The 13,244-nt window shown below is 35.4% G+C and overlaps 1 protein-coding gene across 2 annotated transcripts in view; it reads left to right on the top strand.

Annotated features, from left to right (window-relative positions):
• The window catches only part of LOC134656941 (ras-like protein family member 10B), a 44,585-nt gene extending 34,044 nt beyond the window's left edge, over positions 1-10,541 (top strand). For both annotated transcript variants that reach the window (XM_063512500.1, XM_063512499.1), the window contains 2 exons: positions 3,749-3,894; positions 9,797-10,541. In XM_063512500.1, the coding sequence (XP_063368570.1) occupies positions 3,749-3,894; positions 9,797-10,414 (764 nt within the window). In that variant the 3' untranslated portion in view covers positions 10,415-10,541. The remainder of the gene's footprint in view (positions 1-3,748; positions 3,895-9,796) is intronic.
• The last annotated feature ends 2,703 nt before the right edge of the window (positions 10,542-13,244 follow it).

The following is a 13,244-nucleotide window of genomic DNA, read 5'->3' as shown; positions in this document are numbered from 1 at the left end:
CTGCTTAAACATAGTTATGTATGAAACAAAGCAGGTACAAAATATTACAAACTGCTACAGGATCTTTTATTTGAGTTCACCATTTCCCGCTACCCGAAGGTTGTCTGGAAGATAACGCTTTTTAGCGATAAGACCGCCTGTTGTTACCTGGTTAAATTTTTTTTGTAATTTCTTTGTAGTTTTGGGCAAAGTGGAGTAGACTAAGCAGGAAAGCGGACCCTGGCGCTAGGCCGCCGGGAAAAAGCTAGGTTGAAGAAGAAGAATTTATTTGTAATTTTACATGTAAAATGTACTTATTGTAATACTTGTAATACTTATTTATTGTATAATGAATGCTTTAAAATGAATCCTTTCCTCTCAATGTGTTGAAACTTGAAAAGCATGGTGTGTAATTCGATTCAGTTTTGCCTCTCGTTAACCATTTTGGGTATATTTCAAACAATGTGCAATGAATGTTTAATAGTATTGTATCAATTTATCGAGAATTTCAATTAAAACAGCAGTTCCCGACTAACTTTTGTGCAATACAGTATTCAAAGAGTTTAGTAAAAGCAATTAAGCGCGAGTGTGTGCAATGTACAATAGACCTAATTTCTTGAGTCTTTCAGTGCTATTTTGCTTGCTTACTTATAGAATCGTGAATTAAAAACTAGCTAGCTTAATATTTTGAGCCATCAGTTACCTCAAAGACCAGATTTGCATTTATAATTGGTTATTGATACCTTTATTGATACTTGCGCCATATAAATTATATAAATGTAGAAGGATATAAATAGAAATAATATAAATATACGAGGAAGATGAATAAAATCAAAATAGGATCAAAATTACTTTTCGCAATTTCGATAGCCTCCGTTTATATTGAAATATTTGTATCAGTCCAAAAGCCTAATAAATACACCTTATTATTCCCGGAATGTAATAAATCTATTCTGATACCGTGATGAGGTCATGAGGCTCTCAATGTATCGATTTAGGTTATTTAGTAACGTCTAAAAAAAGTTACTGTAACGCTAAGGTAACAGCGATGCTATACCTAGGTATACATTTAGAATTTTTAAGCTGTCCCAATTGTAAAACGAGCTACCAAGTATTATTACCGGTAGAGTAGCAAAAAGTATCACATTAGTCCAAAAGACTATTATTCAACTTAGAAACACCTGATGGACTTGATGGAGGTTTAAACGTCGAAGACGGCTAAAAGGTTTTGCATGTTGCCGTTCAAGCATCATCCAACACAACTTTATTATACTACCAATACAAGTACTTATACAGGGTGCTTCCTGTAACAGGAGCAATAAATTAAACTAAAGGCTGTACTCCTCAAACTGACCAACATTTGTTCAGCAACTTTTAAAAATTATGAATCCTTAAGACTTCTTCTTTTTCATACAAAATAAATATTGCCTTCAATGAACGCTGACATCAGTGTGTTTGACGTTGCTTGTCACGCTTTAAACATAACAAAATTTGCAATACATTGCGTCTTAGAATAAACGTTAAAGTGGTTTGAAAATTAAAACAAGAGTTATTTTCAAAAATTTCTGAACAAATGTTGGTCAGTTTGAGGAGTACAGCCTTTAGTTTAATTTATTGCTCCTGTTACAGGAAGCACCCTGTATATTTACGATATATAAATACGAGTACACGCATGTGCTATCTATTACTGAGCCCGTACCATGAGTCACTGACAGTGTCAAAACTGACATATACGCTATCGAGAACGTAATTTACTTTCTATACTTACATCTCGTTCGCACTAATATGCGAGTACGAGCGAGATGTATAGAAATTAATTACGTTCTCGATGGCGTTTATGTCACTGCCAAACAGATGGTCTAGCATGAGTTGCGTTCTCGCGCGCGACTCCATACATCAAGCGCGACTTCAAGTATGGACTCGCGCGAGAGAACGCAACTCATGCTAGACCGCCTGATGGTAGCAGTAAGGGTAGGGCTAAGATGGCCGGCTCTTTATCATTTGTCACCATGGCTGTCACATTCTAACAAATATCTAAGTGCGAAAGTGACGCAAGGCATGATTGGTGATAAAAATGCGACCATGATAGCTGGTCTGGTTTCAGTTTATCAAACATGTTCTTAGTATAATCCTCGGACGAGTTATTATTATTTATTTAACAATAAAATAAATATGACGGCACAATCTTGATACAAATCTACACAGTTCCATAGTAAGCTCAACAAAGCTTGAGTGGTACAGTCGGCCAAAAATGTGGTCTAACACCCTACGGTTTAGGTTCGTTTGAACGTCATGAGACAACAAGGTCGATTTAATATTATGTCAGTGACAATTGTCAACCTTCGCGATCGTTAGATCTCGCAGAAACTTTTGTCAAAACTGGTAGACCACTTTCTTGGCCCAATGTACCTAGGCAACGAAGTGGTGGGTGATTTATTAACTATTGAGCTAAACAGAAACAGTTTGGTGCGTAGGATTGTAATGCGTAAACATGAGCTAGATAATAAACGGGCATTGAGACCAGGGATGTTACGGAGCTCCGTTTCCGTTTCCGTTAAGTCGGAACTTCCGTTTGGTATTACACATCCGTTTCTGTTCCGGTTCCGTTACTTTTGAAACGGAAGTTATATCGGATATCAATGCTTAGCGCGGCAGCGGGACATGAGCGATGTACATCAAAAACAAACAGGTTTATACCAGTCATTCGCTCATAGCCCCGCTTGCCACGTGCTGCAGTAATTAGATGTTCTGGTATACCTATCCGTGTTTTTGAATTTAAAGTACCTATTCATGTGTTGTGTTGTGTAATGTATACCTACTGATAGTACTGACTCAGGCTCCGGTTCTGGTTCCGTTTCTGGTTCCGATAAACTAAATTTAAAACATCTGGTTCCGCTTTCGGTTCCGATAAAACCACATCCGTTACATCCCTGATTGAGACATCACGTAGACATTTAGTGGCGAATGTTTTTCAACGAAAGTTTGTGTTTTATTTGAGGTTATATTATTATACAGGGTGCCATTTGAGTCGTGATCAATAATATGTTTTTCTAACTCCATAAACAACGAGCAATTTAATGCCCCTACTCTTACCAAAAGCAGACAAGATTTTTTTTATTTTATTTTTTATTTTTTGTCATTTATTTTACTTTTACAAGTGGCAATGTGGTATTTAAACAGCTTTGTAAGATATTTCAAATGAAAAATTAAGTAAATTTTATTTCTAACTGGGACAAATGACAAAATTTATGTCAATGACAGTTCCGATTCAAAGAGGCGATTCAATTTACTAATTTAAATATCTTAATAAGCCGTTGTAATATCCTAAATCCACTTATAAAAGTGAAATAAATGACAAAAAATAAACAAAAAATATAAAAAATCTTGTGTGATTTTAGTCAGAGTAGGGGCGTTAAATTGCTCGTTGTTTATGGAGTTAGAAAAACATATTACTGATCACGACTCAAATGGCACCCTGTATACCTACATCACCATCATCACTTACCTACGAGCTTTGCTCTTGTCGATGGAGTAATCGCGAATCATTTCTGCACGCCCCGCCGAACGCTCCGCTTCGAGCGTCCACTCAGGCCTTACAGGCGGAGTCGGCACTCGTTGGTGGTTTTAGACGGTAGTCCTCCAGTGGTTAGTACCCCACTCCCCACCCCCGCCTACCCTGGTTCCCCCGGACCAGAAGGCATGCGTAAACTCATTTCCCAAAAAAAAGGTATTCAAATGTGTTATGACTGGTGTTATGTGGTTGTTTCAGAGTTGGACCTGGACTATCTGGAGCGTGGGGGAGGTGGCACCATGACAGTGGGTGCGCCGAGCGTGGAGCCCAGCCCGGACAGCTTGGATCTCATCAAAGTGGTGCTGCTCGGCGCTCCAGCAGTGGGCAAAACTAGCATCATACAGGTGAACGGGTCTTTATCTGAATTACTTGAAGCAAAGTATGTTTACAAATTGGTAGTCATTTCAATTCGATTCCAAGCAAAATTCCTTTACAGTAAACCGGCTGATAATTATTAGTAAAATTATATGTAATGTTTCCATTGTCAGCGTGAAATATAATGGGATTTTTTTAATGGAAACGCTTACAATTTGATAGATAATTTACAAATACATTTCACGCTTAATAAAATATTTTTACGGAATTTGTTATTACCTACTAAAATACAAAAGCGCGTGATTCCAAAGGAATTACAGTAAATTGGTTACTAAGTTAGCATTTTTGTACGGCATGTATTGATTGATTTATGGATATCTAGATTTGACATTACTTGCATTTGACATTAGTTATAATACACGTGCGCACCAATAATAAAGCACTCGAATAGGCTTCTGGTAGTCGCAAGAGAGTCACGAAAACCTAGCTCATAATAATATTCAGTATTGTCATTAAAATAGCTAAGGAGTACAATTGCCAAAAGTATATCGAAGCGGCCAAGGTGTTCACAAATATCTGAACAAAGCCTCTTTACCAAGAAGTTTATGTATATATTCAGATATTTTTAAGCACCTTTGCTGCTATAAAATATAGCGACTGTATGATTAAATTCCAAATGCGGTCGTAAAATTGCAAGATCTCTGCCCAGCTTCTTAAATTATTCAGATCAGAAGTTTATCGTCTCACTGGGAAATAAAATTGAAGGAATTGAATGGCACTTATGTTCCGTATGTTATCTAATATTGTGAAGATAGTCTTCTTTTCTCGAGCAAAAAGCTTTTGTATTTTGCTGAGTGAAGCCTTTTAGAAGAGGGTTGTAATAGAGAAGATGACGTAACTGGAATGAAAAAATAATAAAATCACAATCTAGTTCAAGTTATACATTTAATTAATTTATTATAAAAATTTAAAAACCAATCTGACGATCACTAATTTAGTTTAACGAAACATATGACTATTTAGCTACCTATATAAAAATTATTTAAAATGTTAGAATAAGCATTCGCCATTTTAATGAAGCGCACTTGTAGTTAGGCCCGAGACACTAAACTTGTAAGTTTTACTCACGTAAGTAGGGACAAAGCTTTTTGTTAGAATGAGAGATACGATACGATATTCATCTCTCATCTGTAGTATAGCTGTGTCCCTACTTACGGAAGTAAAACTTGGGCCTTAGGCAAATGCTCGCATTTGTAAAATAAAGGAAAATCGGATTCGTTCTTTAATATTATCCGTATATTCTTTAGATTAAGAGCAAAGTTTACGGCCCCCTTTTATATGCGTTGAGTTGAGAGGAAATGACTTATGAGTGCCATCGATCAAACATCAGGCCCAACCTTTTCCATTGTGAAACGAAGAATTGTGCGAATAGTTCCTTTTCCGAGGTATTTTTGTTCCGTAAAATGAAGGGTAATATTATTTAAAAAGGAAGTTTCACTTAGTTATTCTAATATTTATGATGACTTAGGTACCACAGGTTGACCAATTTCTAAATAGAGAATAAGTTTTTAGGGATTTAAACAATTGTTTTTAACTTATCCGAAGTTTCAGCTGCGTTGCAGCAGCTGTGAACTAAATCCACAATTAGATTAAATCACTAAATATGTGTACAAAACGCAAGAGTTAGATATTATTTATTTATTTATTTAAAACACGATATGTTTTAATAAGTAACAAAAACCTTCACTACATTATACTTCAAATGTCAAAATTATGGATAGAAGTCAAACGATTACCGCGACATTTTCATTACAAAGTACCATTTTTTCTTTTCGAGAAACGTATATTTGGGGTATTTCTACTCAGAATCACGGGGACTATTGATTTAATTGATTCATCGTAATTCTGAGTTGAAAAACTCGAAAGTTGTCACTTATTCGAGAAAAAAAAATTTTTTTTTGTAGCTCTTATCGACGCTATTTAAGGTTTAATAACAGGTTATAAACAACGCCATTATTAAATGGTCGTAAATAATATTTCTATCTTGATAGTTATACTTATGTTAATATACATACATTTAGTTGGAATTCCCGAACACGACTCTCAATATCTCCTCTAATGGAAATGGATATTACATTGTAATTTGGTGTGACATGTAATATAGTAAATTGCTTGCGTAATACCACATCTTGTACGTGGCGGAGAATGTTAGTGGCAAGTTTGTGCTAGTTAGGCATGAATACAGAGGCCGATTCTAACTTAAGAATTTGTTAAGGTTTTGATTTATAAAATCCTCGCTCACACACCCACTCATTTCTTTCCTACCCGCATCACGCTTACACTCACACAATTTCACACTCCTTTTTCCTTGAAAGAAATCTTAAGACGTGATGAATAATTTAAATTGAAACTGAGTTTGATACCAATGTTCCTAGCTGAGATATTTATATGTATATTCACAAACAAGCAAAATGTACAAAATTATACATCAGGTAATCATTAACAAACGCAATCAATAAAAACAAGTTCTGATGATGAATTAAAGTGTCGCTATGAAAAAATTGTAGGATATCATATGCACTGATGTCATTTAAACACTTATAGCGCTACGTATGCCATAGTCGAAAGACATAATAAGATAATAACCACTCCTCATGGTGTAACTCTATAAATATTTTCCCATTCGCCAAATCGATAAAAAAAGTACCTACGTTTATAGGCCCAAACAGGAAAATAAGTTTTATGGTATAAGCCATCAACAATATTGATGAAAGTGATGGTATATTACGGTGTAGTTTACTTGTCGTAACCATGTAAGCCTGGACGTGATGGAAAAGGACATTTTATCTGACGTAGGTAAAAGCTGCGACATAATTACGACCTAGACAAAGTAATCTTCTACTGAAATAAAGTACCTACACTAGTCGCTCTGTGGACCTCGCGCACAGTCTGAAAAAAAAAATATATCCATAAAAAAATCTAGAAGTACCTATAACTATCGAACCTGCTAACAAAATTTCACGAGAAACAGTTGAATAATCTGAGGAGAACATCCAGACATAAATATGATTGAAAGAAGTTTTGTCCAAGCTGAAACGATTCGCTTCGCTCGGTCAATAATAGGGGTCCATTAATAAAAATACTTCAAATCTAGGTACTTATCAGGATCTACATCGTAAGATAATAAATAAAATAATTCCATTCTGAACAACGAAATAAAACTTACTTACTCAAAATTTGAATTCCATGTACAGTCAAGTGTAAAAATACGGGTGTCGGCAACTTACTCAAAAATATGTCCTATAGTTTTTAATTCACTGACATAAGAGCTATAGGACATATTTTTGAGATGATTTGTGCACCCATATTTTAACACTTGACTGTATTAATTCCTGTACCGATTTCAATTTATCCAACTAAATACAAGGTTGGGTGTTATCTCACACGCATTCGGGCGCCTTGCCAGCGGCATAACAGCGTTAAAATACCTCTCAATGCCTTTCATCCGACTAAGTCAGTGCCAAGTTAGTCATTCTCGCAAGTTTCTCGTTCTATGAATATTTTATTCTACTCCCTCCGTGCACAATATCAGCTGTCAGACCAACCGTACCCGTGGAACCAACCGGACCTTTTTGTGATACAAGTGAAGAAAATCATTCATTGGAAATTGCTTAGGCTTAGGCCTAATCAATCACTAACTTGCAGTGTTAAAAAAGCAAATCTTGGATTATAAAACCTAATTAAACTGTTGTAGCGTTATTAGTAGATATGTTAGTACAATGAATAAAACAAATGAATAAATAAATTAATTACTATTTAGGGATATTTTATATTGCAAATACTCGTAAATAAATCAAGGGCCAGTGATTCGTATCAACCAAATACGAGGTATTAATCATAAATACTTCTCGTTTCCTTCTCAATTCAATTCAATTTTAAGCATTTAAAAGGAAAAAAATACTTGAAATATATATTAAATAAATAGATAGAATACTTTTGGAACACCTAAGTAAAAGAAACAGCTTAAGAAACAACAATTTATTAAAGATAGAAGCAGACAATATGCGGTAAATATAAAATTACTTATATTTACTTAAATAAAACGTGAGTATGAAACATATGCACTTAATCAAAACTGAGAAAAAAAGAAAAATATCGTAAATAAAACTAATCATCCTTCAAAAATGTATAACTCCGTTTTTAAATGTATAGCCCGTTGAAATAAAATTGTGGTAAACATATCCTGTAAAAATCTTCAATCTAAAAGCCAAATTCAGTCAACTATATGGCTGCTGCTCGACGCAACGTTGGTGCAACTGCGCAGCAACGCCATTTTCCGTAGCGCTAGCGAGAAGACGACGCTCAAAACACGCTAGTGTAAATTGCCCCTAACACTGTTGGTTGGCGTAAACCCGTTTACAGGAAAGGCTAGTAAATAGAATAATAAAGTAGTCCTTTGTTAAAAATATTAATCTGGTTGCCAGGCTTTATTCATGAGCTCGCGCTCTGTCGCTATAAGTTTTTCCGGAAATTGCTTCCAGCAAAATAGTGTTCAACGATATGTTGTGTGCTATATTTTCTCCTTAGTACCTACCTAATTTATATTCTCAGGTAGGATAAGGATTTTGACCGAATTTTTATTCCTTTTTTTGCATTATTTTCAAGAGCATTTTATCTGTAAATAATAAAAAAAATTGTAAGCTGTATTTTAACATTTCTAGTGGTGACCTAATTTCCGAAAAGCTGCCAAATGGCGCCTCCGTTTAGCCGCCAGCCCCTATGTTTCTTTTTAATTTATGTGCGTTCGTAGTAGAAAATGCTAATTGTTCTGCGGCGGTATCATGGTCGCATTTTTATCACTTGTCATGTCATGCGTCACTTTCGCACTTACATACTTGTTAGAACGTGACAGGCATGATGACAGATGATAAAAAATTGGCCAATAACATTCCTTAAAATAATAAAATAAAAAAAAACCGGCCAAGTGCGAGTCGGACTCGCGCACGGAGGGTTCCGCACCATCAACAAAAAATAGAGCAAAACAAGCAAAAAAACGGTCACCCATCCAAGTACTGACCCCGCCCGACGTTGCTTAACTTCGGTCAAAAATCACGTTTGTTGTATGGGAGCCCCACTTAAATCTTTATTTTATTCTGTTTTTAGTATTTGTTGTTATAGCGGCAACAGAAATACATCATCTGTGAAAATTTCAACTGTCTAGCTATCACGGTTCGTGAGATACAGCCTGGTGACAGACGGACGGACGGACGGACGGACGGACGGACAGACAGCGGAGTCTTAGTAATAGGGTCCCGTTTTTACCCTTAGGGTACGGAATCCTAAAAACGATTTTTATGCTGGTGGAAATAAGCATTACCATATTTACGATTACTTTCGTCGGTTTCTTATAAATACGATATGCCAAAAATCTATATATAATTCCATTTTAAAATATAAATATTTAAATATTGTCCTCTTCTATCTACTCGTAATTGACAGTTAGTTTATTTGACACTAGCGACCCGCTCCGGCTTCGCACGGGTTAAAAAAATATACATAAACCTTCCTCTTGAATAACTCTATCTATGAAAAAAACCGCACCAAAATCCGTTGCGTAGTTTTAAAGATCTAAGCATAAGTACAGATAGACAGACAGACAGCGGGAAGCGACTTTGTTTTATACTATTTAGTGATTAACTATACCATCGAACTAGTATGGTGAAGGAGACGGAAGGATTTTTATGCTAGTAAAAATAAGCATTATGATATTTACGATTACTTTCTTTGATTTCTTATAAATACGATATGCCAAAAATTTATTTATAATTCCATTTTAAAATATAAATATTTAAAAATTGTCCTCTTCTATCTACTCTTAACTGACAGTTAGTTTATTTGACATGTTTGATTAACACTTATTTTTCTTTCCAGCAATTCGTCTGGAGCGACTTCTCCGAGGAGTACATACCGACGGACAAAAAACACACGTTCTACCCTTCGGTGATCATCAACGAACACCTCTACGAAGTCAAGATCACTGACGTGCCAGTCATCCCCTACTTCCCCATCAACTCGTACTACGAGTGGGCACACTACCGCTTCTACGGCCTGAGGAACGCCACTGCCTACATCCTAGTCTTCGATCTGTCGAACGTGGAGACCTTCCAATACATCCGCACACTCAGAGACCAAATGGTCGAGAGTAGGGACATGAGGAATGTACCCGTTCTTGTAGTCGGGAATAAGCAAGACTTGTTGTGCAGTAACACGCCGTCAGCCGCAAGCGGTCTGCAACAGCTAGCCATAGCTGAAAGCGCTTGTGGGGACTCTAGAGAAAAACGACGGAATATAGTAAATCTGGTTCGCAAGCATTGGAAGTGTGGCTATGTGGAGTGCTCGGCTAAGTATAACTGGAGGGTAATAGCAGTGTTTAAAGAGTTGATGGAGATGATTGATGCTCTGGAGTGGAGCGGTGGGGGGAGGAGTTCCGAGCCCCCTCCTGACTCCTCGGCGGGAGGCGCGTCCGAAAACAGATGCACCGTTACTTAGCACCATTGCAAGATTTATAAGGAACGCCTGAAGCTAGAATGGAAAAGGTTTTGTTAGGATTGGACAATGTTTTAGCATACGTGAGAAACGCACACTAGATTAGTGTTGTCGATGTTAAAATACAGTTGTTGTACTTAAGAGGGAAGTATACCACACACTCTTCCATACAAAAAGAGAAAATGTTTTTCCAATTCTAAATATTTTCCATTCTCCCTGATTTTTAGTACGTTATTGACACAATGGGAAACTAGGTCTATAGGTTTTCATTTTTTTCCTTTTGCAATGTAAAATAAAATGTTTTAAAACGAAACCTATAAACCTAGATATTAATCTGAAGCGAACGACATCAAAATCAAAGTGATTTGTTAAGATTTAGTTAGTGGAAAACGTTTTCTTCCGAAATTACATTTCATAGAAAAAGTACCGTTATTTCGTTAGGATCACAAAGCTATTCTTCCCTCTTAATTTCTATTTAATAATTTATCAGAATCACTATATTCGAATAAACATGATTCAGCTTAACATTAATTCTCCTCTTTGAGGTTCGGACACGCGTTATGTTTTTCTCTGAATTTAAATATTTGCTCTTCGTGATCAATATTTATCAAAGCTTCCGTTTCATTTACATCCGTTCAACATTTATCAAAGGGAATAAATCATTATAGGTAACATCTACCTGCAAGACATAGAAGGAAAATATAAAAGTTCTTATGATGAATGTGTATTAAAAAAATTATACAGCGAATAATTAGCAATTTTTAATTTGCAAGGTTTCAGAAAACAACTAAAGTATAATTTCAATAGGTACTACATTCCGAAGAATCTGCTTATTGTTTGTTTTACTTATAATCAAGTACTTTTTATAAAATCGAATTGTACTTCTTAAAATTCTTGACTGTGAGATTTCAATAACAATTAAAAAACGTTCTTTCCAGGGTACTTTTTGTACTTTTGTACCTTCTCTAAACTATCAAGTATAAAGTACCTCTAGATAAAGATGTTATCTATGTAAAAAAGGAATAACAATAATAATTAAGTATTAGGTCTATTAATAACTCCGAACTTTACTGATTCTTAAATCAAGGATAATTGGAACACAATTGATAGGTATTTGAACAGCATAAAAATGTTATTTACTTAAATCTGAATGTCGCTTTGTATTTACCGAATAGTTAATAATGATAATTTCGTCTGAAGTGAAATGCTTCCATTTGTAAATAATGCGCTTTTTCTACAATTACAAGTTTAAGAGGAAACGGGAGCTGAGATTTAAATATTTTAGGTAAATATACCCGTCTATTAGCTAGACGGGTATATTTACTAGCTAGGGGTTATATATACAAGCGGCTCCTAAAACTAGTGCGATAAGGACAAGGCGAAAAATCCTGCCTAAAAATCTCAAAAAACGAGGTTTCGTACTCGACTGTTTCCTCCTCTGGAACTTAATCAAATGTAACGAAATTTCGAGATCAAAATGGTAATTAAATGATCTGTGTCGGACTGTTTTGCTTTTGAGACTCATTGATGTCAGTTTTCAATACCATGCTTCTCTTTGCGGCCTAGTAAATTAGGTCGTTTTTGCAAATATTTTAAGTGCTCTAACGCCTTAAAAAAATATATCAAAAAAGCAAAACAGTCCCACACATAAATTAATAATAACAATGTGTTTTGAAAACATAATTGCTCTAGCTTCAAAAACCACGGAGGAAACAGTCGAGTACGGTTGTATGGAGAAATGACCACTCCTGTTGCCTCTTAAGGAAAATACATCCTCGTTTGACCCTTGCCATCTTTTTGTATTTTTAGAGAAAATGCATTAAATTTGTTCAATAGATGATTCATATTCTGGTATAATTTTCATATCAATCTACATATTTACTGTTGTGGTAGAACGAAGAACGTACCTATAGTTGTACCGCTTTGGGTAACCGCATAAAATTTATGGGCTCCGGAATACTCCGAGCCAAGGCAGTGGAAATTCTGCGCGAAGCTGTGTAAAGCTAATCTTCACTAAGTGTCTGCTGCTCTACTGCACTTTATACAACAACTGAACTATGCTATACTCCGCTAAAGGACGCCTGTTGTTTACCTCTGTCTTCATGTATTATTTGTGTTTCCATGTACATTTATTCTGAGGTTGTGCAATAAAGAGGATTTGTATTGTATTGTATTGTATACTCATACTCATGTTGGTTTTTGAGCTACCTTTTGAAAAGACCTTTGAATGTATTTATTGTCCGATTCCGATAGGCTATTTAAACTTTGAGTTTAAAAATGAGGAGTTTGAGAATCAGGTTTCGAATCGGTGAAGATACAAAAGAAATGGTCCCAAGATTGCTATTCATATTTTATGTCGACCGTATTATGATTTAAAAAAAGGGCTAAGGATTTTTCAATAACTCTGCTGGCTGACCCACTGCACTTGAAAAATGTTAACACCTTAATTTCGCTTACTCCGTGTTGTGCTTCTTCTGCGTGCTTCCTCTAAAGTTGTTTTATATTTAGAGCTACTTAATACTAAGTACCTTCTGCAATCTTCATAATAAATGTGATAATTTGATAAAAGTTATTTTTTGTATGTAAATAATATTTAAGGTATTATTTGTATATGTTTTAGGCTAAAGGGCTAAACACACAATTACTTTGGCGCCCCACCATACAAATTTTCCCTATTTTAATGTGAACCTTGTTGCATAGAAAATTAGGGTGACTTTCGTTTGCTTATAGAAAACACATGTACATTGGGCCTTACGAGGATACATCATAACAATGATTGATACATTCAAATTGTTATTTCTCTCCATTTGTTTTTTCTTATTTTAATTGTTCG

Source organism: Cydia amplana, chromosome 19, assembly GCF_948474715.1.
Source record: "Cydia amplana chromosome 19, ilCydAmpl1.1, whole genome shotgun sequence".
NCBI classification, from domain to species: domain Eukaryota; kingdom Metazoa; phylum Arthropoda; class Insecta; order Lepidoptera; family Tortricidae; genus Cydia; species Cydia amplana.
The sequence above is the reverse complement of the archived record's forward strand: the minus strand, read 5'-3'. Positions and strand labels throughout refer to the sequence as shown.